The following is a 22370-nucleotide window of genomic DNA, read 5'->3' as shown; positions in this document are numbered from 1 at the left end:
GGCTGCCGCTGCCCGGCTCTAGCAGGAGGGAGCATGGGCATGGTATTGTCACTGTTCCCTTTGCAGGAGCCAGATCCCCCATCAAGATGGACAAAGAGGCCATCCAGAAACAAGCAGATCACTGCAATGACCGGAAGATGGCTTCCAAGAGGGTGCAGGAGCTCAGTGCTGATCTCTTCTTCTCTGTCTTCGTCAGGGTAAGACCCAAGGCTATCTTCTCCCAAGGCATCTCTGGATTTCCCTGTGAAGGCCCAGCCTGCATGCTACTGGGCAGGGGGCTGTGTCTGCTCACTTGGCTTTAGGAAAGGCAGACAGTGAGAGGATGGACACAGCAACCACCAGTGCTGGATTCCAGGACCTGGAGACACTGCCTTCCCATTGGGGATTGCTGAATGAGATGTGCTGTGTAGTGACAGCCCTGTCTCTTGACAGGAATGTGGTCCTCTGGAGTCAGAAGCCATGGTGATGGGTGTCCTGAGCAAGGCCTTTGATGTCCTGGTGCTGAAGTTTGGAGTCCAGAAGCGCATCTACTGCAATGTAAGTACCTCACCAGTGTGAGACAGTGCCAGTGCTGCCTTGTCAGAGCAGCCTGGCATCACTGCAGGCAGTGGCTATCCTGGTGCCCTTTTGTACCAGCCCTGCAACACGAGGAGCTGTGCCCAAGCTGGGCCAGCCAGAGGGGAGGGAACCTTCCCGGAGTTTGCCTTCCATCCCCTCAGCCCAGGAAGCACAAGGGACGGGGAGGTCTGGATCAGCCCAGTCTCTGAGGACCAGCTTCTCCCTGTGATGTGCTGGGGTTGATCTAGCCTAGTAAAAGAGAATAAAGCCAGATTCAGGGGAGCAGAGATAAGCATGGATCTGAAGCGAGGACAGGGAGCGTGGCTGGTTTTCATTTCATTTAATCAGACAGTTTATCTGGGCTGTGACAGCAGCACTGTGGGCCAGCACCTGCAGTTGGTGACAGCATCCTCTCTTAATAACCTGGTTATATGGCTGGCAATGACATCTTTAAACAGGACATAGAGTGTGATATATGGGCTGGTGGTGTATCGCAGCAGCCCCTGATTTACGTGCTAGGCTCAGCTCAGGGGCTGCTGCATCCCAGTTGTTAAAGGGCTGCAGAGGCAGCGTGCTGGGCAAAGCAGCCTCAGCCCCATCCTCAGGTGAGGTGGAGGAGAGCTGGGGGGGCATATTCCCAACACTCTCCCTGCCTGCAGGCGCTGCCCTTGGTGGACTTCCGCTTCCAGAAGGCAGGAAAGAAGCCAGAGCTGACACTCCTGTGGGAACCAGAGGAGCTGGAGGAGGAATCTGTGCCCCAGGTAAGACCCCCACAACATGGGACAGGCTCACAACACCATGGGGCTAGCATGGAAGCTGTGGGCAACATGTGGATTCTGTGATGTCTGCAGGGATAGGTCTGGGAGGCAGGACTGGGTGTCAGGTGTCAGGTCCTGCTGCCCCTCTGTGTCCCTTTCCTAGTGAGCCCAACTTCAGCCTCATCCTCCTTTGCCATCCAGACCAGTCCTGTCACTGCCCTCACAATCTGACCCCTCCAGCCTTCAGTCTTTGCCCTGCCTGCTGTGCGCCCTGCCTGCCAATTCATTTTCTTCCAGGAATTGAATTAACATGTTGTTTACTTCCTCCTTCCAGATGATCAGTTAAGATGTTGAGTAACATCAGACCTAAGGCAACTTCTGTCTAGACCCTTCCCCCATCCTGGCACTCTCTGCCCCTGACATGGCTTTTTCCTGGGGTTTCCATCTTGTGACAGGGTTGAGCCTCAATTAGAAAAAATTTTTCAAATTCAGACTTCCTGAAATGCAGTGTCAAATGGTTTAACAGCATCTAGAAATCTCTCTCTTGTGTCCCTGTCATCTATTAACTTGGTAACTCAATCAAAGGGAGCAATCATGTTTGTCTGGCTTGATTAAGTGGTGCTTCTTTGCCAGCTTTTGTCTGGCATAGCTGTAAAACCCCAGCTGTGTTGTCTGCTGTGATCCCTGCCTGAAGGGTTGAATCCCAGCCTCTCCCTGCACCACTGCAGAGACTCTGCACTTGACTCCCAATTCCACCCAAGCCCACTTAGGGATCCTGACCCAGAGTGGGCTGACCCTCCCAGCTGGGGTGATGCTGTGCTGGAGGGTCCTTCCCTTCCCAGGTTGGATGTTGTGATCAGAGCTGGATCTGACTCTGCAAACATTTCTGCAGGCCTCCCTCCCTTTGAAGCTGAGCTTTACTCTCTCAGCTTGGCTCAGAGAAGCACCATGGATGCAGCCTGGAGTAGCCTCAGTTCCCCCTTTCCTACAGGAGCAAGGATCACTTACACCCTAGCAGGGAGCTGATGAAAAATGATGCCCCAGCGTGAGCAGGGCCCATTTTGGTTAAGCAAACAGTTGGTAGAGGAAACTCCTTCACAAACCTTCCACACCTCCTAACAAAACACTGGAGCTCTCCCATGGGATCAGTTTCTGCAGTGTCTGTGAGCTATCTTCTGAGCCAGCAGATCCCTGAGTTTAGAAATCTCCAGGCCTGGGATGAGCCAGATTACTGTGAGACATGCTGAAGTCTGGTAGATGTCACCTGGACACCCCACAGCACCAAGCACCCCAGCTCCCCACCTGGCCCCAGCACTTCTTGGTTCCTGGTTTAGCTGAGCCTGGCCAGGCAGTGGGAGCATCAGGGAAGGCTGTTAGTGAGAAGCTGTTCCAGGGTCTGGGCTGTTTGTTTGGCCCTGCCACAGAGGGCAGATGTTGCCCCCATTTCTCTCTGATCTCCAGGAAATGACCAGGGCCTCAGTGGACATCACTCAGGGAAGGGGTAAGAAGTGGACCTAAGACTCAGGGGATGTGATGTGAAATTCTGCTGTTTCACAGCAGTTCAACAAAGGCATGAGGCAGGATTTCAAGGGAGTATCCTGATACTCCCCCTTTGACTCCCCAATATGTGGGGGCCTTCCCCATGAGCACCACTCCCTGCACTGCAGCCAGCAGGGGCTGGTGCTCAGTAGCTCTCAGCTCTCTGGCAGCCAGTTGTGATAGGATTTTCCTGCAGGTTGCTCCTCACTGGCTGCTTTGGTACATTTAAGTCTCAATGAGATTTTCCTGTTCTGAATGATTAATCTGGAGCAACTGGCACTGGATGAGCTGGGAGGGGTTGGACAAGGTTACACTGGCAGCTCTGTGCCTGCTTCTCCTGTGACCAGCCCTGAGCAGATGGCCCCAGCGAGCCCTGCTATAGCACAGGGCTTGGGGATAGGCTTCAGCAAGCAAAGTCCTCAGATGCCTGGGCATCAGCCCAGGACAGCCCTTCCCAATGTCCCAGCCAGCCCCTTAACTGTGCCTCAAGGACAGACCAGATCAATACTTTCCACTTCTAATCCAATCACAGGAAGAGCTGGGGTCAGAGGAGTGGGGAGGTGGCAGCAGCAGCACAGCTCCTCAACAGGAGGGATTGATTTTCTGGGGTCCTCATTCCCTTGCATCTCTCTTATCTATTGTGCTCCCTCCCTGGGTCTCCTCTCCCTGTGGGAGCACAGGCAGATTGTTCCTCCCTGTGGGATGCTGATGAAATGCTCCACGTCATGTGGAAACCCTTCTTGCTGCAGCCCGGCGTTGGCTCTTGGCCAGGCTCCGTTAGGGGATGACGTGGTGCTGCGGCTGCAGAGGGAAGGCACGGCTGCCCTTGAGGGGAGCTTGGGACCTCAGCCAAGGCACAAATGCCCACAGTTCTTCCCAGGCTTTGTGGATAGCAAGAGTGGGGCCTGATCAGGCTGGGATAAGTGAAAATGTTTTGGGAGGCTCATTCAGGTTGGTTTGGGTGCCCTGGCTTGGAGCTCACAGTGTTGCCCTTGAGGATGCTGCCTCCAGCCTTGAGAACACCCTCGACCCCAGCAGAACTATCTGAATCTGTCCTGCCCCATTGCTTTGTTCCTCTTGGTGCACTGATGGAGTTAGCAAAACCCAGCACAGCTCTAAGCAAATCTTGGTGTGATTCCAAGGTGCCTGAAAACTCTCTTTTCTTTCTCTCCCTTGATGAAGGTGATCACCATTTTCACGCTGGTGGAGGTGGTGCTGACTGCGGATAGTGGTCCCCTCAAGTACAGTGCCCTGCTCAAGAGGCCAAGCTTGGACAAGTGAGAGCCCTGGCTCTGTGGGCTCCCCACTGCTGCTGCTCCCTCACCTCCCAGGCCCCACTCCGGCACCTGCTGGAGACAGAAGGCACCCACAAGGACTTTGGGGTTTTGACTTCTAAAACCATTGTGGTTTTATTTCTGGTTTGGATTTTAACTCCACCTGGGAGCAGGACTTAGGGCTTGAGCCTGCTCCAGGCAGAACATTTCTACTCTCGGGTATTTTTAGCATGATGCTTTCTTAACGTTTTTTAAGGCAGTGGTGTCCATCTGCAGCTTCAGTGCCTGTGGTGAGGGCTGAGAGGGGATATGTGTCCCCAGGAGTGGAGAGGGGCTGGCTTCACCATCCCAGGTGGGATGTGGATGCATTGGGATGCAGCCATGGGGTCATGCAGGAGGGTTTCTTGCAGGGTTGTGTGTCATGTAATAAAAGCTGGGACAGCAGCTGTGTGTGGAGTTTATGCATGTTTTATTTTGTGCCCTCTGTGTTCTCCCAGCTGGGGGATCCCAGCAGTAACTTATCTCTGGGGAGCCCCCTGCCTTCCCTTGCCTGCCACTTCCTAGGCATTATGAAATCCAAGCAGCCTCACTGCCTGTCCCAGCCTCAGATATGCTTGGCCAGAAGATGTGAGATCAAGTCAGGTGTTCCAGCTCCTGATCCAACAGGTCCCTCTGACTTCATCAGGAGTCCCTGTGTGTCTGCTCCAGTCCCTCACACCTTGGCCTCCAGCCTAACCCTGCTCAGGGACCCTTTGGCATCATGTCCTTGCATCCAGCACCTCACTGACCAGCTGACCAGCTGACCTCTGCCATCTACAGCCACCTCTGCCTGCTCTCCATCCCCATATCCACATATCTCCACCCACATTGTGAGGATGTGTCAGGGCTTGGGCTACTCTGGCAGCCTCCACATCGTCACAGGCAGTGGCTGGTGAAGGGTTTGACTCTGGCAAGAAGGAATGGATCCACTGTGCCAGGCAGGGAGAGAGCCCTGCATCACTCTGCTCCATCAATGGTGACAGCCATGGCCCTGGCACGAGCACATTAGCTCTCTGCAGGAGCCAGGAGCTGGCCAAACCTTGACTGCCTGGATCAGGATTGCGTACAGCACACTTCCTAGGAGCTGGTGAAGCCATCAGGGATACCTGGAGTGCCCAGGACTTGTGCTCCTGCAGCATCCTTCCAGATGGAGCGATCAGAAACGGATGTCACCTGGTGCTGGTGACATGGGGCTGTTCCCTGCCCACAGCAGGTAGCCTGCTGTGCAGGTGTGCTGGCTTGGGCTGCCCCTGGGCACCCAGTGTGTCAGGTACCAGCTGTCCCAGGCACTGACAGGCAGTGTGTGACTGCTGGGAGAGGGGACCAGAGGACACTGACACCAAAGCCAAGATGTCCACGCCCTACTCCTCAGCCCAGTGTCCCCCTCCTCAGGTTTGTCTCAGGCAAAACCAGGCAAATCCAGCCTGGCCCAGCTCAGCCTGTCTGCAGAAACAGCCCTTTGCCCTCTGCTCTCCCTCCCACTCCCCAGGGTCCTGCAGGCAGCTGCCCCCAAGGGGGCTGGGGCCCAGAGGTGCCCTGGTGCTCAGGGACAGGCTGGAGGTCCTGCCGTGCTGCTGGGGGCAGGGATGGCTCCGGGGGGTGCAAGGGCATTGGGAGGGCCCCGGGAGGGCTGGGAGATAGTCTGTGAATGTTATCAGCCCATCGTCTCACGGGACAGGGAAGAGCCATAAAGGGCTGTCCCCTCGCCCTGGACTAAGGCAGCATTCCAGGAGGGAGCCAGGGTGGGCAGCATGGGGCAGCTGCTTTCTCCTGGAACCTGCCTTCTCCTCTGCTTCCTCGCCCAGCTCGCTGCTGCAGCCTCTGGAGACAGGGGACGTGTGGGACAGTGGGGTAAGAGCCTCTGGGGGGGGATGCTGGGGCTGGTGTCACCTCCCCGGGAATCTCCATGTCCCCTCCCCTTGGGATACCAGCAAAGGGGAACCCTCACAGCCACCTCAGGGTGCTCTGACACCACAACCTTTGAATGGGTTGGTCTCAGCCCCCCCCCATCAAAGCAAGCCCTGCCCCACCATCCCTGCTGTTCCCAACCTCCATCCCTGACTTTATCCAAAGTGGCCCAATAGCCACAGCCAGCGTGGTTACCCAGCCATTGCATGCTTGCTGTGGCTGATCCTCAGGCTCCTCATCCGCTCTGCCAAGAGCCACAAAGGACTTCCCTGCCAAACTGTGCCTCAGTTTCCCTTCTGCAGGTGTTTTCTGAGCAATACTGGTCTGCAGAAGACCACGCTGATCTCCAAGGGTTTCCTGGTCCTCCGTGGTGGGGGTCTTAAAGGAGCTAAATTCAGCTCAGGTAGAGATGGCCACACTGGATCCCTGGGGGTGCATCTGGGGGCTCCCAGCTCTGCTCTCACCTCCAGATGCTGAGAAGATCCCGGGCTACTGGAATAAAGGTGCCAGGAGGAGGCTGGAGTTGGCCATGGCCTTGCAGCCAGCAGCACAGCGGGCCAAAAACATCATCCTGTTCATGGGTGACGGTGAGTGCCCGGGTCACCGCCAGGCCCTGCAGCTCCCCAGCAGCCAGGGGACGTGGCTGATGAGAAGATGGGGCTGGGGCAAGCCCTTGGGCAGTGCCGGGGAGGACAGGGCTGTCCCTGGTCACCCAGTGACTCGGACATGCCCACAGGCATGGGGCTGTCCACCATGTCAGCGGCGCGGATCTACAAGGGGCAGCTGGCCGGTGGCTCGGGCGAGGAGAGCGTCTTGGCCATGGAGACCTTTCCCCACATGGCCCTGGCCAAGGTGAGTGGGGCAGTGATGGGGGGGACACTCCTGCTGCCCCTGCTCGGAACCCCACTGCACCCCTCGCGCTTCCAGACCTACACCATCGACCGGCAGGTGCCCGACAGCGCTGGCACGGGCACCGCCTACCTCTGTGGGGTGAAGGCCAACGCCAAGACTCTGGGACTGAGCGGGGCGGCCGTCTATGGAAAATGCCACAGCACCTTTGGCAACGAGGTGGACTCTGTCCTGCACCGGGCCAGGCTGGCGGGTACGGGGCAGCAGGAAACCCTGTGGGAAAGCATGCATGGCCATCCAGTGCCATGCAGGGCTGGGTGGACTCCCTGTAAACCCTCGCCCACGCTGCAGGCAAGGCTGTGGGCATCGTGACAACCACGCGGGTGCAGCACGCGTCCCCCGGGGCGGCGTACGCGCACTCGGCCAGCCGGGGCTGGTACGCCGACGCCAACATGCCCAGGGAGGCCCTGCAGGATGGCTGCAAGGACATCGCCTGGCAGCTGGTGCACAACACTGACATCAACGTGAGCTGGGGAGGGGAGTGGGAGGGAGGGGCACCAGCAGCACTGGGAGGGTCTGCTGAGCTCCCTGGCAGGTGATCCTGGGCGGCGGGAGGATGTACATGACCCCCAGGCGCACTCCGGACCCCGAGTACCCAGAGGACCCGGAGCAAAATGGCACCAGGAAGGACGGCCGAGATTTGATTGCTGAGTGGCTGAGTGCCAAGCAGGTAGTGTGCAGGGAAGAGGGGATGTGGCTCCAGGCACAGGGTGTGTGCCATTGGCACTGGCTCTGCTCTCGCTGGCAGGGTGCCCGCTACGTCTGGGACAAGAAGGGCCTGGATGCGGTTGAAGATGACTCTGTGAGCCACCTTATGGGTAGGAGCATCACTGCCTGCACCAATGGCAGTTCTTCCTCCTCCTCTTCCCTTCTCTTGACATATCACCATGGACCCCTGCACCTTCCTCCCCCAGGCCTCTTTGAGCCCAAGGACATGAGATACGAGCTGAACCGCAACACATCCACAGACCCTTCCATCGTGGAGATGACGGAAAAGGCCATCCGCATCCTGCGCAGGAACCCCAACGGCTTCTTCCTCTTTGTGGAAGATGAGTATCTCCAGACGGGCAGTGTGGCTGGGGCTGAGGTGGGATGTGGGTCCTGGGAGCAGGTCGCCATCCAGGGGACCAGGAAGAGGGTGACAGCCACGTTCCCCGTGCAGGTGGCAGAATTGACCACGGCCACCACAGCGGGCGGGCCAAGCAGGCGCTGATGGAGGCGGTGATGCTGGACCGGGCGGTGGCGCGGGCGGGCGAGCTCACCTCCCCCACTGACACCCTGACCGTGGTGACGGCTGATCACTCCCACGTCTTCACTTTTGGGGGCAGCACACCACGTGGCAACTCCATCTTTGGTGGGTCCTGGAGAGCAGCAGTGAGCATCCCTCTTTCCACCTCATCCTGTCGCTCCCATGGGAGGCTGAGCATTCCCAGGCAGGGAGCTGGGGAGAGGTACCCAGCTGGGACAGGGGGTGACAGTGTCTTCCCTGTGCCAGGGCTCGCCCCCAAGAAAGCCAAGGACAAGCGAGCCTACACCAGCATCCTCTATGGCAATGGTCCTGGTTACAGCATCCGGGACGGGGCTCGTCCAGCTGCCAGCCTCCCTGCTGCAGGTACGAGTGCTGGGGATGTGACAGAGCCACGGGGTGGCTGGGGACAGATTCCCAGTGAGTCTGCTGGGGATTGGGTGGAGACATAGGGTGGCTGGGGACAGCATCCCACTGGCACAGCCATGGGTGCCACATAAGGTCCTGGTGCCACTGTGAGGCTCAGGAGTCACTTGGGCAGAAATCACGCTGATGCAGGAATGATGGGAGCTGTCCCCCCACCCCTGTGACATGTCAGGGAGCCAGACCCCAGCCTCATATCTCCTCTCCCCCCTGCAGAGGACAAGGACTACAGACAGCAGGCAGCTGTGCCCCTGGAGACAGAGACTCACAGTGGGGAAGACGTGGTGGTGCTGGCCCAGGGCCCCATGGCCCACCTCTTCCACGGGGTGCAGGAGCAGCACTACATCGCCCATGCCATGGCCTACGCTGCCTGCCTGGAGCCCTACGCCACAGAGCCTGGGTGCAGGGCAGCCCGCAGGGCCTCCCATGGCACACAGTGCTCCCCACAGCCCCTGCTCGCCCTCCTGGCCCTCTGCGTGGCTGCCCTCACAGTGAGGGGCTGAGAGGCTCTGGCTGAGTCCCACTGTGAACAGGATCAAGGGGTGCAATAAAGCACAGATTGTTTGTCTCCATCTGCCTGCAAAGGGTTACAGGGGTGGTCACCTCCTGAGGTTCTGCCCCGTGCCAGCCTCCCTTGTTGACTGTGGCTCCTGGGTCTTCCCTGGGACCAGCACTGGAAGTGCTGGGCTGAAGGAGATGACGAAATGTGGTGAGGAGAGGCAATGTCCTCCCCAGCTTTGCCCGGTTGGGGCACAGTACACAAGGGTTGGTACATTCCTGTCAAGGGCTGAACAAGGAGCAGAGTTTTCGTCCTCATCTGTGGATTTATTGCTCAAGAAAGCCTGGGCAGAGAGCAGGGTGCTCAGTGCACAAATGACCCCAGGTGCTTCCCATACCCACTGTTACCCCAGGTCCAATGCTCAGAGCTGCCCATGGCACCCTGGGACAGGGCATTGCCCTGTCTGGCACCACAGCACCATGGCCAGGGCAGGATTCCCTGCCAGCACTGCACATCCTCTTGTCCCTGCAGCTGTCTGTGCCCCAAGCCCATCTGTGCCCAGCAGGCATAAGATGTTGGCCGAGGAGGTGCTATCAGCCCAGCCCTGTGGCCTAACCTGCTGATCCCCTTCACGCACCCTGCTAGGGCTGATCCCTGTCCAAAGTCCCTTCCCAGGATTTATAGACACTGCCAGCAGCGCTGGGCTGTCAGATCTCACCATGCAGCTTCTGGCATTCCTTACCCTCTGCCTCTGTGCAGGGCTCAGCAGCACCACTGTCATCCCAGGTGGGCACGAGGATGGGGAGGGGTGCCTGCATGGGTGGTGGCAGTGGGTGTCCAGGGAAACAGGGGGTCAGCCTAGCTGGCCAGAAGGAGGGTTTGGGGAGGGGAGCTGGGGTTGTCCAGCTGAACAAGGATTAGTGGGGGTTAGTCATCTCTGGCCTTGTGGGGTTTTTGAACCAGTTTTCTCCCAGGTTTTCACTTTTTCTCTGCTGGGGGCTGGTCTGGAGAAAGTGCCTGTACCTCTACCACCACTCCCTACTATGGATTTGGCCCCATCCCACTCGCCAGATAACTCCTCATCATGTCTGGTTTTGCTGTCCCCCCATGTTCCCTGCCCCAGGACCCTGGGGCCAGACAGTCAGTGCAAGCCTGCACCCCAAATAGCCCCCTGAACCACTTAGTCCATGTGAGAGGAGGGTCCAGCATGGGAATGCCCAGGGAACAAATATCCCTGGGGTGTGGGGACCCTGCAGGGATACCCCAGGGATGCAGGTGCTGGTGAGCTGGGACTGATGGGCATTTGCACAGTCCTAAAGGACGAGGAGAAACCATCCTTCTGGAACACGCAGGCACGTGAAGCCATAGAAGCCTCCTTCAAAATCCAGCCCAAGATACGCCAAGCCAAAAACCTCATCCTTTTCCTTGGGGACGGTGAGTCCCACTGGCACTCCTGGCAGGCAGGCTGACATGGCCAGTACTCTGCTTAGTGGGATGTGTGGAGGGCACCTGGTCCAGAGGGTGATGAGGACCCTCTCTCTGCCCAGGATTTGGGATCCCCACCATCACAGCCACCCGCATCCTAAAGGGGCAACAGCAGAACAACCTGGGCCCTGAGACCCCTCTTGCTCTGGATGCTTTTCCCTACGTGGCACTCTCTAAGGTAAATTCCAGCATGCTGGAAAGGAGCCATGGTGATCCTGGGCATGTGGCCATGGTTATCCCAGGCATGGGGCTGCTGGCACCCCAGGGCTGCACATATGTTGTGCATCCCATCCCACACGTGTCCATGGGTGAGTGGATGAGCATGGCAGGGGGTGCTGAGGGGACATCCCACTGGGGACCCCTGCCCTGAGCCCCTCTCTCCTTGGCAGACCTACAATGTGGACAGGCAGGTCCCTGACAGCGCAGGGACAGCCACAGCCTATCTCTGTGGGGTGAAGGGCAACTACCAGACCGTGGGGCTGAGCGCGGCCGCCCGCCACTCGCAGTGCAACACCACGGCCGGCAACGAGGTGATCTCAGTGCTGGAGCGAGCCCGCAGAGCTGGTAACGGGGGATGCAGGGCTGGGGGTGCCACAGTGGGGCCTTTCCCCCCACGACCATCCCGTAGCTCGGTGGTGGGGACACTGTGTTGCCTCGGTGGGGCCTGACGAGCGGGTTTGGCAGGGAAGGCGGTTGGCGTGGTGACCTCGACGCGGGTGCAGCACGCGTCGCCCTCGGGGACGTACGCGCACGTGGTGAACCGGGACTGGTACGCGGACGCCAGCATGCCCCAGGAGGCGCGGCAGCAGGGCTGCAAGGACATCGCCTGGCAGCTGGTCCACAACGTCGACATCAACGTGAGCGGGCACGGCAGGAGGAGAGCAGGGACAGGCGCCTCTCAGGGCAGCCCCACCAAGGCTCCATCCTCCTCGTCCCCTCCAGGTGATCCTGGGTGGTGGTCGGAAATACATGACCCCGATGGGGACGCCGGACCCTGAGTACCCCACCAACAGCCAGCAGAATGGGATACGCGAGGATGGGCAAAACCTCATCGACATGTGGCTGGAGAATCGGCCGGTGGGTGACGCCTCAGGGACAGTCCTCTGCCCCCTGCCCCTGGAACAGGGCCAGGCACCCACTAACCCCTAAGGGGTTTGCCCACAGGGTGCCCGCTATGTCTGGAACAGGACAGAGATGCTGGCTGCTGCTGCCAACTCCAACGTGAATTACTTGATGGGTAACAAATGGTCCCTGTGCCAGGACCCAAGTAGCGCTGGGACACCCAGGCACTGATGCTGTCCCCAACACATCCCCTCACAGGTCTCTTTGAACCTGGGGACATGAAGTACAGCCTGGTGCGTAACACCACCATGGACCCATCACTCACTGAGATGATGGAGGCAGCCATCACCATCCTGAGCAGGAACCCCAATGGCTTTTACCTCTTTGTGGAAGATAAGTTGGGGCTCGTGCCCCTGGGGCCAGTGGGAGGGGGTGTAGACTGGGGGTAGGAGTTGGGCGTGCTGCTGTCGGTCCCCAGCCCACTATGGGTGCCCATCTGCAGGTGGCAGAATCGACCATGGCCACCACGATGGTGCAGCCCATAAGGCGCTGACGGAGGCAGTGGAGTTTGACCTGGCCATCGAGCGGGCGGGCGCCCTGACAGACGAGGATGAGACCCTCACTGTCGTCACTGCTGACCACTCGCACGTCTTCTCCTTCGGGGGCTACACCCTGCGTGGCTCCTCCATCTTCGGTGGGGCTCTGCCCTGTTCTGGGTACTGCCAGCCCTGTGGCACCCTGCTGTGGCCAGAGGGGTGATACGGGTGTTCCTTGGCTGATCCTCCTCCATTGCCCCCTCCCCAGGTCTGGCCCCCAAGAGAGCCCTTGATGGGAAGAACTACACATCCATCCTCTACGGGAATGGGCCGGGATACCAAGGCCCTGTCAGACCCGACGTGGACGTGGACACAGCCAGTGAGGGCACAGAGACCATGGCTGTGTGGTGGGGTGGGTGGGGGCCATCGTTGCACCCCCTCACCCCTTTCTTTCCCCTCTGCAGTGGGCTTCGAGTACCTGCCGCAGGCAGCTGTGCCCCTCGACTCAGAGACCCATGGCGGTGAGGACGTGGCCATCCTGGCCAAGGGGCCCATGGCCCATCTCTTCCACGGGGTGCAGGAGCAGACCTATGTGGCCCACGTCATGGCCTACGCCGCCTGCATCGAGCCCTACACTGACTGCCGCCAGCGGGACGCTGCCCCTGGCATCCGTGCCACCCCCCTGGCCCTGCTCCTGCCTGCCCTCCTTCTGCCCCTCTTCCACTGACCCCATGTCCCTGGGGCACCCCACGGGACAGATGGCAGCTTTCTGAAGCATCCCTGGTCTGGATGCAGCAGCCACAGGGACACCGACTCCCGGGCAGTGGGGTGTTAAATAAACACAGGGTAACACTGGTGGGACAGGTGGAGTGGGGATGCCTGTGCCATGTGGGCAGGACTGGGGGGGGCTGCCCACTGCTCCCATCCCCTGGCCACGGCCCCTGGCAGCCATCCAGCATATCCAGTGCTTTATTGACCAGAAACAGCAGCTAAAAATACAGCAGTGTCTGTGTGCCCGCGCTCCCAGGCTGGCTGGCATCGCCCAGCCCCAGCTCCAGTGCTGTGCCCCACCCCAGCAGGGCTGGGGCATGGACAGGGTGGGGCTGGCACAGGGAATGCTGAGGAGGGCACCGGGCAGGGGAGGCTTTTGGCATGGGGCAATCCCATGGTAACTCTGGAATCCTCCCCCTGCCTTGACTGATGCTGGGATGGGTGTGGTAGGGCCGGGTGAAGGGTTTGGGATAGGTGGACAGAAAAGGGGGTCCAGGGGTGTCTGGGCGTGCCCTCGTTCCTCCATGGGGAACCTCCATGCCCTCAGTGCGCAGGGCAGTGGGTAGGAGGGCAACAGGCAGGAGGCAACTGCCCAACTCAAGTGTCTCTGCTGCCCACAACCCTCTGGCAGGTTCCTGCCTTTGGGGAGACCCCCTGTGACACCCGAGGGTGCCCCCTTTACCTGAAGAATAGGAAGGGGAGATGGGAAGTTGGGGAGTGGGCACAGGGTGTCACTTAGGCAGGGGTGGGGATGGAAGGTCCCAGCCTGCTGGAGGGGATCAGCCTCACCACACCGAGCACTTGTGCACCGGGTTCATGGGCGAGTTCTTGGGGCAGTGGAAGACCCGTCCAAACTCCTCAAACTGCGAGACACTGCCCAGGACCCTGACAGGAGAGAGGAGGACCTCAGAGCTGGGAACCCCCTGCCCCCTGCACTGCTGCCATGCACCCCACTCAGGGCACATGCTCACCCCAGCCCCTGCAGCAGGGATATACCCAAAACCTGCCAGCACCAGCATTCCAAAGGGTGCTCATCCCACTTTGCACAGCACTGCCAGCTGTGGGGAAAGCTGGCACCCACCCTGCCCCTAGCCTGCCCCATTTTGGGAGCCTCCAGTACCTGTAGTGCTCCGGGGCGTGCTTGTCTGTCAGCACTTGCAGGTAGATGGACTGGGATCGCCGCTTGATGCACCAGTTCTGCAGGGGAGAAAGGTTCCATGGACAAGCCTCATGGGGCACTCTGGGTCCTGGCAACCACCAGGACATGATGGCCCTTCTGGCTGCCAGGGACTGAAGGCAGTGGTGCCCTGGTTGAATTTGTTATTGTAGGGTCTCCCAGGAGCTTGTGTACATGGTATAAGTGGGTTGGGAGAGTGTGGGGTCATGTTTGTTATTGTAGGCTCTCCGGGATTGTAAGCTGCCTGGCTGCAGGGTTTCCTAGAATTTTGGGATCATATGTATTTGTTACTGTGGAGCCTCTGGAAGTCACTGGGGATGCACTAATTTATTATTATAGGGTCCACAGGAGCAACGGGACAGTGTGAGGTGCTCATTCAGGGCTGAGCTCTGTACCCTGAGCCCAGGCCCTGCTGATGCAGCCAAGCCCAGCTCCTGGCCATGGGCCCTGGGGCCCCCAGGCCTCTCTCCCCCTCCCCTTGGGCCACACAAGGTGACCCCCCTGCCCCAGTACATGTTACATGTGAGGAGGACAGGGTCTCACCTGGGCAAAGGCGATGAAGAAGAGCTGGTCGTGTGTGTATTTCATGTGGTGCAGGGGGTGCTCGGGGCCGTGCTCCCGCACCCACTTCTGGTAGGCCTGGAGAACAAGGGGTGCCCTCAGCATGGCCTGGGCACGCCCCCAAACCCACCCCAAACCCACACCCAGGCCTCCAGCAACCAGCAATCAGGATCATGCCCAGGGTCGGGGGCTCTCCTGCCACTCAATACGGATGGCATAAGCAGCTGGCCCAGGCTGTGACACCCAGGGTGGGGGGACACTTACGTAGTAGGCGAGCTTGAGCCCCCCCATGTCAGCGATGTTCTCCCCCAGTGTGTGTTTGCCATTCACCTGCCGAGAGAGGAGAAATGGCAGCATGAACAGAGGTGTCCCCATCCCCACCCTGCTGCACCCAGTGCCCTGAGGAATTTCCAGGCTAAGGTGTGATGAATTGTTGGGTCTCAGGGCTGGGCAGGGCAGGGTCAGCTCTCCTGCAGGCACCCACCCTAAGCGATGGAGCAGCAGGGACCCCACCCTGGGACAGTTGTGCCCTGCTGGGCACTGCCTGGCAGGAGAGAGGGGTCTCACCCTCTGGTTGTAGACGGTGAAGTTGTCGTAGAGGTTGACGATGCACTGTGCCTTCTTCAGGAACTTGCTGTACGACCTCTCTGTCCACCAGTGCACCAGGTTCCCGTGCCGGTCGTATTGTCCCCCTGCCAAGGCAGTCACCACCTCCAGCAGCCCCAGGGCACCCAGGTGTCTGCCTGGCTGCCTCACCCCATCCTCACACCCGGGCAGGACACGGGAGGGACACTCACCCCAGTCATCATAGCCATGGGTCAGCTCGTGCCCAATGATGGTGCCAATCCCACCATAGTTCAGCGACCTGTTGGGTAGGGAGCAGAGCTGAGAGGGTGGCAGGCATGGGGGTGACCCTATGACATGGCAACCCCCCGGCCATCCCCCAGCCCCACACTCACTGCGGGAACTCGGGGTCGTAGAGGGTGGGCTGCAGGATGCCAGCAGGGAACACTGGGGACACAGGAGAACATTGCAGTTGGGTGTCACCCTCCCTGTACCCACCCACAGCATCACACAGCACCAGGGGAGCCTGGGCCTTGTCCCCATCCCAGACCCTCCCTGCTCCTGCCCTAGGGGTGGATCGGGGTGGGCAGTGCTTACCCATCTGGTTCTTGTTGGGTAGGTAGTAGGCATTCAGTGCCTGGGGAGGCAGCAGCCACCTGCAAGGAGGGACAGCAGTGCTGGGCTGCAGGACACCCAGGGACATGGAAGTGCCATCCCTTTGCACAGCTGGGGACATTGCACATTCCTGTGTCCTTCTGCCTACACCCTATGGGGTGCATCTGGGCATGGGGACAGGGGACTCTGGTGGCACCATGCTGGACCCCTCCATGTCCCCCCAGGGCACGGGGATACCCACGCAGACTTGTCCACCTCCTGCCGGATCTTCTTCACAGAGAGCCTGATGCCGAAGGCGATGCTGTTGAGGATGTTCTTGAAGTAGGTCTTCTCATCCACCTCAAACTGGGAGGGCACAGCCACATCAGGGGAGATGCCAGCCCCAGGAGTGTGGAGGGCAGGCCTGTGGTGTCCTCCCACCCCTGTGAGCCTTGGTGACTGTGGATGTGTCACAAGTGTGTGCTCATGTCCCATGCTGTGTGTCCACAGGGGCAGCTGCTTCTCTGTCAACTCTGTGAGGTCCCTGGGCCATGCTGGCACCCCCAACCCTTGCCAAGGATGACACTGAGCTCTGGAGGCTGCAATGTGGGGAAGGAGACACCATCCCAGACCCCAGGGACTGTGTGGCACTGGCAGTGTGGAGCCCCCTGCCAGCAGGGAGCACAGTGAACACCAGGAGGGGGCTTGTTTTGGGGGGTTGTCTCCACAGACCCTGATGCAGAGGTGGGGACCATCTTCCCCCACCATGTGCCCATGCCTTCACATTTTCCTGGGCTATCCCTTGCCTCATATTCCTTGTCGATGGCCTCTGGCTTCAGGAGGAAATCGGGATACCCAATCATCACCATCATATACCGGAGCTGTGGGCAAAACAAGGTGGGTTCAGGCCCCTATCCCACGTGCCACTGTGCTGAGGATGGGGCCAAAGACAGGAGAGCATGCTAGGGGCCACTACCTTGGCCCTGGCTGCTCTCCGTGTCTCCTCGTCCATCCAGTCCAGCTCATCCAGACGCTGGTCAAGGATGTATTTGATGTCCTCCACCAGCTGCTGCACCTATGTCGGGTCACCATGGTGCTGACACGGCATCCCCACCATCCATCACCAGCCAGACTGCCCTTGGTGGGGGCAGTAGGCACTTTGGCAAGGTGATGGGAGATCGGGGTGGCTTCATGCCCATAGGCAGCATCACCTACCTTGGCTTTGCTGGCAGAGGAGAAGTGCTCCTCGACAAAGAGAGCTCCCAGGGCCATGCCGAAGTGCTTGTTGGCCTGGCTCAGGCAGATCTTACCCAGCTCGAGCTGCTTCTCATTGCCCTCCATCTCCTTGGAGAGCTCGTGGATGGCATCACGGAAAGGGGTGGAGAGGTGCTCGCTCAGCACCACCACGATGCGCCACAGCATGTAGTTGTGAAGAATCCTGTGACAAGGACAGCATCAGTCCTCAGCTGGTCCCCAGGCACGGGGGAGGATGGGAGCATGTACCAGGATGGGGACACCCATGCTCAGGGACACCTCTGCTCAGGGACACAGGGAGGCCATGGCTGTGGGGGCTCAGGGACAGTCTGGACCATGTCCCTCCCTGATGTGTGATGAGTCTGGTGACCTCTAGCATGAGTAGCTCACCAGGTGTCCAGGCACAACCAGGATGCTGTGGAGCTCACAAGAGTGCCTTTTCCCACAAGCTCTCCTAGATTTTCTGTGCCCAGTCCGACCTTCCCAGGAGGAGGGTCAAGTTGGGAGGTTTCAGCCACAGCTGTCTGTGCCCACTGCCAGGCTGGGAAAGGTGGCAGGGGCACAGGGGGTGCCAGCCCCTCACCTGCTGGGTGTCACACGGATGAGGTCGGACACCTTGTGCATGTAGTCGGTGGCCAGCAGCACCACCTCCTCCTCCTCTGAGAAGTTGTCGTGGAAGATGCGGTCCAGCAAGCGCTTCCACTTGAGCTGCCAGGGCAGGCACTGTCAGAGGGGCATGGGGACCCCCACTCCACGCCACCCTGGAGGGGACCCCCTCCAGACTTTCCAGCCTCCCACCAGAGCAGTGCATTATCCTCAGGTAGATTTAATAGGGACAGGTGGTGGGCATGGAGCAGGGGGCACAGGCAGACGGGGGACAGGGTGACAGGCTGGCACCAGGGCTACTCACTGTGGGGGTGATGCGCTGCAGCTCGGCCAGGGTCACTTTGTGGTACGTGCTGCCAACGTCCCTCCGCACATCGTCATACTCAGACACCGTGATCTGCACAGGGTGGGCATGGCTGTCACCATCCCACTGCCCACCCTGAGGGTGGCACAGGGATAGTGCACCGGGATGGAGCACAGCTCAGGGGCAACAGGGGTACTGACCCACATCCTTCCCACTCCCTGCCCCATGAACCCTCTGCTGCCAGTGGGACCCTGAGGGCTGGTCAAAAGGTCCCCAAGGAATTGGGTTATCTGAGGAATGGGCACACATGTCCCCCCCAAGGTCCATACTGAGGTCCCCAAGAACTGGATATGGAGTCTACAAGGGCCCAGAGTGGCCTCACAAGGAGTAGAGTGGGGCTAGAGTGGGGTGTCCCAAGAGCTGGGACTGGGGATTCTCAGGATGTGGGACTGGGTCTCTGAAGCTCTGCCATGAGGTCCTCAAGAGAGGACCATGAGATCCCCAAGTTCCAGGTAGGAAGGTCTCCAAGGGCTGGCTGGGTGTGGAAGTCCCCATGGAGGGATTGGAATGGGATTGCTCAGGAGCAGATATGGACATCTCCAAAAATCTGTGACTGGGCTATCCAAGGGCTGGACACCCCAAAGGTCATGGAACACATCTCCCTCACATTGGCGAGGTGCTGCTCCAGCTGCAGGATCTCCTGGGCTTTCTGCTCCACGTGCTCAGCCCCCAGGAGGGTGAGCAGTCGCTCCATGAACACTCGGTATGCAGCCAGGATCTGGTCAGAGGGAAGGGATGCTCAGTGCCCCCCGCACTGTCCTGTGTGCCCAGTCCCTGGCACTGCTGGCAGTGGGGTGCCCTCTGTGCCCAGGGGTGCCCAACCATGCTGGGTGCTGCTCCCTCTCCTGGTGTCCCCAAGGCATCGTTGTGCCCCCCTCACCTTCTCGCTCTCCTCATCCTGCCCCAGGTAGAGGGTCCGTTCGGGCAGGGTCAGCCCGTCCTGGTCGATCTGGGGGCAAGAGACAGGGCAGGGGGTGAGCAGGAGGGGGGCTGTGCTGACCCCACACCTTCCCCATGTCACAGAGTGCCCCCGGTGTCCCTGGAGCCAAAGGACGGCAGTGTGCTGGAACAGCCCCGGGCATGGGCACGTCGGTGCCTCAGTTTCCCTCCTGCTAGAGGCTGCTGGAGCTGCAACAGGCAGCATGCAACAGGCTGGGAGTGCCGGGCAGAGAGCAGGCCCCTGTTCCATGGCCTCACCAGCACACAGGCTGCCTCACAACCTGCCCTATGCTGCCACCACTCTCTGCCCCATCCCTGCTCCCTGGTGTGCCCCCACCTGCCCCATGGCCAGCCCACTCCTGTGCTGCAGCCTGCATGGCGAGCTGCATGGACACCCTCTCTCTTCACACACACCCTGCTGTGCTGTAACCACAGGCACAGCCTCCAACCCATTCACCCACCTGAGCGCATTTGCACGGATGTGCACTTAAGCACCGAGGTAACTCGCCCCTCTGGACACACACCTATGGATGCTCACATCCCTACACACGCATTATCCGTTTTACCCTGCTCTATGCGCACACACACATACACACACACGCTCTCCTCTCTCTCTGTCTCAGCTCCCCGCAACTCACTTCACCAGTCCCCCTCCACTCACACAGCCGCAGCGCTGCCCGCACACCCACGGGCACCTCCAGCCTTCCTCCCCATCTCCCTCATCACCCCTGTCCCCTCTGCTTCCCCGGACGGCTGCTGAAACCCGCAGCCTTCACACGCACCCCCAGCCCCCTCATACGCCCTGTGCACTCACACCCATCGCGCACCCACCCCAATCACACCCCCCACACCCCAAGCCCTGACCCCCAGCCCTGGCTGTCACACCCATCTCCCCCCCACGCCCACGGTGTCCCACCCCGCGCGGCCCCGGTCCCCGCTCAGCCCGCCCACCCTTTCCCTGGGACAGACGCTCCCTCTAGTGTCACACACGGAGCCGCCAGCGCGCCGCCCGGCCCTGCACACCCACTCACACCCGCATCCCACAGCCCCACCATCCCACAGGAACCGGGCGGCTCGTCCCCACCACTGTGTCCCCCCAGTGCGCTCGCCATCATCACCTCCTGCCCACCACGCCATCCCCATGCGCACCCGTGCCCACCCTGCCCCTGCTATGCCCATCTCCGAGCCCATCGCCAGCCCACCGCGGCATCCCCGCTGTGCCATTGCACCCCCGCACCCACCAAGAGACTTGGCCAGCCAGAAAAAGCCCCCCTGTATTCTAGTGGCATCACACGGTGAGGTACACGGTCTGTCAGGGGTGGGAAAGACTGTCAAAGCCATGGGAAAATGCCCTGGCACAGGGCTGGGGGGTGGTGGGCATCTCCCTGCCTCTGCTTGGGGCTTGCCCCCTGTGTACAGGTGACAGCCACAATGCCAAGGTGAGGGGCTTGGCTGCCAGCACTCTGGAGACCCTGGTGCCCCGCTGGGCTGTCCTCAGCACCCAGGCAGGCGGCACTGCCTCACTCTGTACATCCCCTGTCCCCAGCCCTGTCCAGGAGGTGCCACCCTCAGCCCAGGGCAGCCTGACACAGGCGTCCCATGCTGGGAGGACAGGAGGGTCGCAGGGACAGGAGGGGTCCCACCCCAGCCGTCTGCTGTGGCCAAGCCCACGCACTGCGCAGGCCCCCGGTGCCACTGCAGCGAGGACAGTGACACCAGGCGGGTGCCAGCGGTCCCAGCGGGTGGCTGGGGCAGGGGGCAGCCGCAGGGCCACCGTGCCCTCACCCGGATGACGTAGCGGGACGTGTTCCTCTCGTCCAGGCTGACGGTGAGCGAGAAGAGCACGGCAGCGCTGTACACCCCCTGCGTCTTGTAGAGCAGCTCGTTGATGTCCCTGCGCTCCGGAGGGGCGTCCCACCCACCGCACTCCCCGATGACCTCCAGCATGGGCCGGGGGCCCAGCCGGTCGATCTCAGCCCGGTCCAGGCACGAGCGGAAAAACTCCTTGACCTTCCTCTCCGCCGAGGCGCGGGCCCGGCGCCGCACGGGGCGGCTCAGCAGCGCCCGCAGCTTGGCCTCGTTCTGCTCGGCCATGGCCCCGATGGTGCCGTACACCAGCTTGTCCTCCGGAATGCCGTGCCGCCGTAGCCAGCCGCCACAGGCGAAGGAGTAGAAGTCCTGGCAAGGGTCGATAGAAGCATCCATGTTGGCGCTCAGGAAGCGGGATGCCCGCAGGAAGGCCTTCTTCTCCTGGCAGCCCTCCAGGCAGTAGCTGTCCCCTTCGGCCGCCAGGTACTTGAGGACCAACATGCACGTCAGGATGACGCAGAGCCCCGCGGCAAAGACCAGCCCTGAGAGCAGACAGACCTCGCGGCGGCTCCAGCGGGGCAGCCCCCCACGGCGCTTCTTGGCCCCTGCGCCCAGCTGCAGGGCCAAGCCATTGGGCAGGGTCCCGCTCTGGTACTTGCTCACGTACTTCACCTCCTGAAACTCATCGTAGTGCGCTGTCAGCGAGTAGGTCTTCTCCATGGCCGGGGATGGGGCTCCCCGGCAGCAGCACTGGTGCAGGGGCTCAGGGCAAGTGGAGGGCAGGCTCAGGCAGCCCGCGGGTCATGCTGGAGCCGCGCCTGCCACGGGGAAGTGGTGATGTCCGGGGAGTCAGGAAGCTCCTGGGAAAGGCAGAGGAGATGGATGAGGTGGGCTTGGGAGGAGCAAGGGCGAGGGGGTTGCTTCTTGTCGTCATTGCTACCTGTATATCCATCCCCATGTATGTCCCACTGCTGGCACTGGGACTGTCCATAGTGCCAGGAGCTTGGTGGCACCTCTACCCCATGGCTGTCCTCTCTGCCAGTTCCTTTGGTGACAGGGCAGGGTCCTGCCTGCATGATGGCAGGTTTCAGTCCCAATCTCACACGCCCCCCCACCCACACAGTGCTCCACCCATGCTGGGTGCATGTCCACAGTGTTCCAGTGAACCAAACTCAGCACCATGAGAATCCTTCCCAATCAGAGGGAGCACAGAGCTGCCAGCCCCTCTGGGTGGGGTGTGGATGGGGTGAGCAGCTTGGGGAAGAGAGGCTTTGGGGAGGTTTGTGAGAGAAGGCGCTGGGTTGGGGTGCTGTGGGCTGGCTCAGGTGGTGTGGCCCCGCGTTGGGGTGCATGGCGGGTGCTGCACCATGGCGGGTGGTGTTGCATTGTGCTGTGTGGGGTGGTGGTGCGCCGTGTTGCATTGCGTTGTGTCAAATTGTGGTGTGGTGCGTGATGTGGGAACAAAGTTAATTCCAGTCTGGGGGGAGTCTTGGAC

General features: G+C 60.4%; 4 protein-coding genes across 6 annotated transcripts in view; 3 read left to right on the top strand and 1 right to left on the bottom strand.

The window, feature by feature from the left end:
* Positions 1-4573, top strand: part of DIS3L2 (DIS3 like 3'-5' exoribonuclease 2) — a 178185-nt gene extending 173612 nt beyond the window's left edge. For all 3 annotated transcript variants that reach the window (XM_056499071.1, XM_056499070.1, XM_056499072.1), the window contains 4 exons: positions 67-197; positions 433-537; positions 1218-1319; positions 4038-4573. In XM_056499071.1, the coding sequence (XP_056355046.1) occupies positions 67-197; positions 433-537; positions 1218-1319; positions 4038-4136 (437 nt within the window). In that variant the 3' untranslated portion in view covers positions 4137-4573. The remainder of the gene's footprint in view (positions 1-66; positions 198-432; positions 538-1217; positions 1320-4037) is intronic.
* A 945-nt stretch (positions 4574-5518) lies between these two features.
* On the top strand, positions 5519-9213 carry LOC130256570 (intestinal-type alkaline phosphatase-like). Its single transcript, XM_056498308.1, has 12 exons — positions 5519-5560; positions 6407-6479; positions 6547-6663; positions 6813-6928; positions 7004-7178; positions 7277-7449; positions 7521-7655; positions 7734-7803; positions 7900-8038; positions 8131-8339; positions 8481-8597; positions 8871-9213. The coding sequence occupies exons 1-12, from the start codon at positions 5519-5521 to the stop codon at positions 9155-9157; spliced, it is 1653 nt and encodes a 550-aa protein (XP_056354283.1). The 3' UTR covers positions 9158-9213.
* A 1220-nt stretch (positions 9214-10433) lies between these two features.
* Positions 10434-13091, top strand: LOC130256978 (intestinal-type alkaline phosphatase-like). Its single transcript, XM_056499163.1, has 10 exons — positions 10434-10587; positions 10701-10816; positions 11028-11202; positions 11323-11495; positions 11581-11715; positions 11803-11875; positions 11959-12091; positions 12201-12394; positions 12505-12615; positions 12701-13091. Exons 1-10 carry the CDS (start codon positions 10449-10451, stop codon positions 12961-12963), a joined length of 1512 nt encoding a protein of 503 aa, XP_056355138.1. The 5' UTR covers positions 10434-10448; the 3' UTR covers positions 12964-13091.
* Positions 13092-13283: 192 nt separating this feature from the next.
* ECEL1 (endothelin converting enzyme like 1) lies at positions 13284-21609 on the bottom strand. The gene is made up of 17 exons (XM_056499162.1): positions 20852-21609; positions 19008-19076; positions 18735-18845; positions 18068-18160; positions 17741-17865; positions 17119-17341; positions 16880-16978; positions 16710-16784; positions 16166-16269; positions 15907-15965; positions 15705-15756; positions 15543-15610; positions 15313-15437; positions 15010-15075; positions 14728-14823; positions 14128-14204; positions 13284-13892 (listed from the first exon to the last, which is right to left on the bottom strand). Exons 1-17 carry the CDS (start codon positions 21593-21595, stop codon positions 13793-13795), a joined length of 2286 nt encoding a protein of 761 aa, XP_056355137.1. The 5' UTR covers positions 21596-21609; the 3' UTR covers positions 13284-13792.
* Between the last annotated feature and the right edge of the window lie 761 nt (positions 21610-22370).

Source organism: Oenanthe melanoleuca, chromosome 9 (assembly GCF_029582105.1).
Source record: "Oenanthe melanoleuca isolate GR-GAL-2019-014 chromosome 9, OMel1.0, whole genome shotgun sequence".
NCBI classification, from domain to species: Eukaryota; Metazoa; Chordata; class Aves; order Passeriformes; family Muscicapidae; genus Oenanthe; species Oenanthe melanoleuca.
This window is presented reverse-complemented; position numbering and strand designations above follow the sequence as displayed.

What these genes read in the sequence shown, in the direction of transcription:
- LOC130256978 (XM_056499163.1), top strand. Translation starts at nt 10,449, where the DNA reads ATGGGCATTTGCACAGTCCTAAAGGACGAGGAGAAACCATCCTTCTGG. An exon ending in TGTGGCTGGAGAATCGGCCG is followed by an intron (nt 11,716 to 11,802) that starts GTGGGTGACGCC and finishes GTTTGCCCACAG; the next exon opens with GGTGCCCGCTATGTCTGGAA. An exon ending in CGTGGACGTGGACACAGCCA is followed by an intron (nt 12,616 to 12,700) that starts GTGAGGGCACAG and finishes TCCCCTCTGCAG; the next exon opens with TGGGCTTCGAGTACCTGCCG.
- ECEL1 (XM_056499162.1), bottom strand. Translation starts at nt 21,595, where the DNA reads ATGGAGAAGACCTACTCGCTGACAGCGCACTACGATGAGTTTCAGGAG. An exon ending in TGCAGCGCATCACCCCCACA is followed by an intron (nt 17,866 to 18,067) that starts GTGAGTAGCCCT and finishes CTGCCCTGGCAG; the next exon opens with CTCAAGTGGAAGCGCTTGCT. An exon ending in GGCTCAAGCTCGCCTACTAC is followed by an intron (nt 14,824 to 15,009) that starts GTAAGTGTCCCC and finishes CTTGTTCTCCAG; the next exon opens with GCCTACCAGAAGTGGGTGCG.
- LOC130256570 (XM_056498308.1), top strand. Translation starts at nt 5,519, where the DNA reads ATGTCCACGCCCTACTCCTCAGCCCAGTGTCCCCCTCCTCAG. An exon ending in GCACCGGGCCAGGCTGGCGG is followed by an intron (nt 7,179 to 7,276) that starts GTACGGGGCAGC and finishes CCCACGCTGCAG; the next exon opens with GCAAGGCTGTGGGCATCGTG. An exon ending in ACGTGGCAACTCCATCTTTG is followed by an intron (nt 8,340 to 8,480) that starts GTGGGTCCTGGA and finishes TCCCTGTGCCAG; the next exon opens with GGCTCGCCCCCAAGAAAGCC.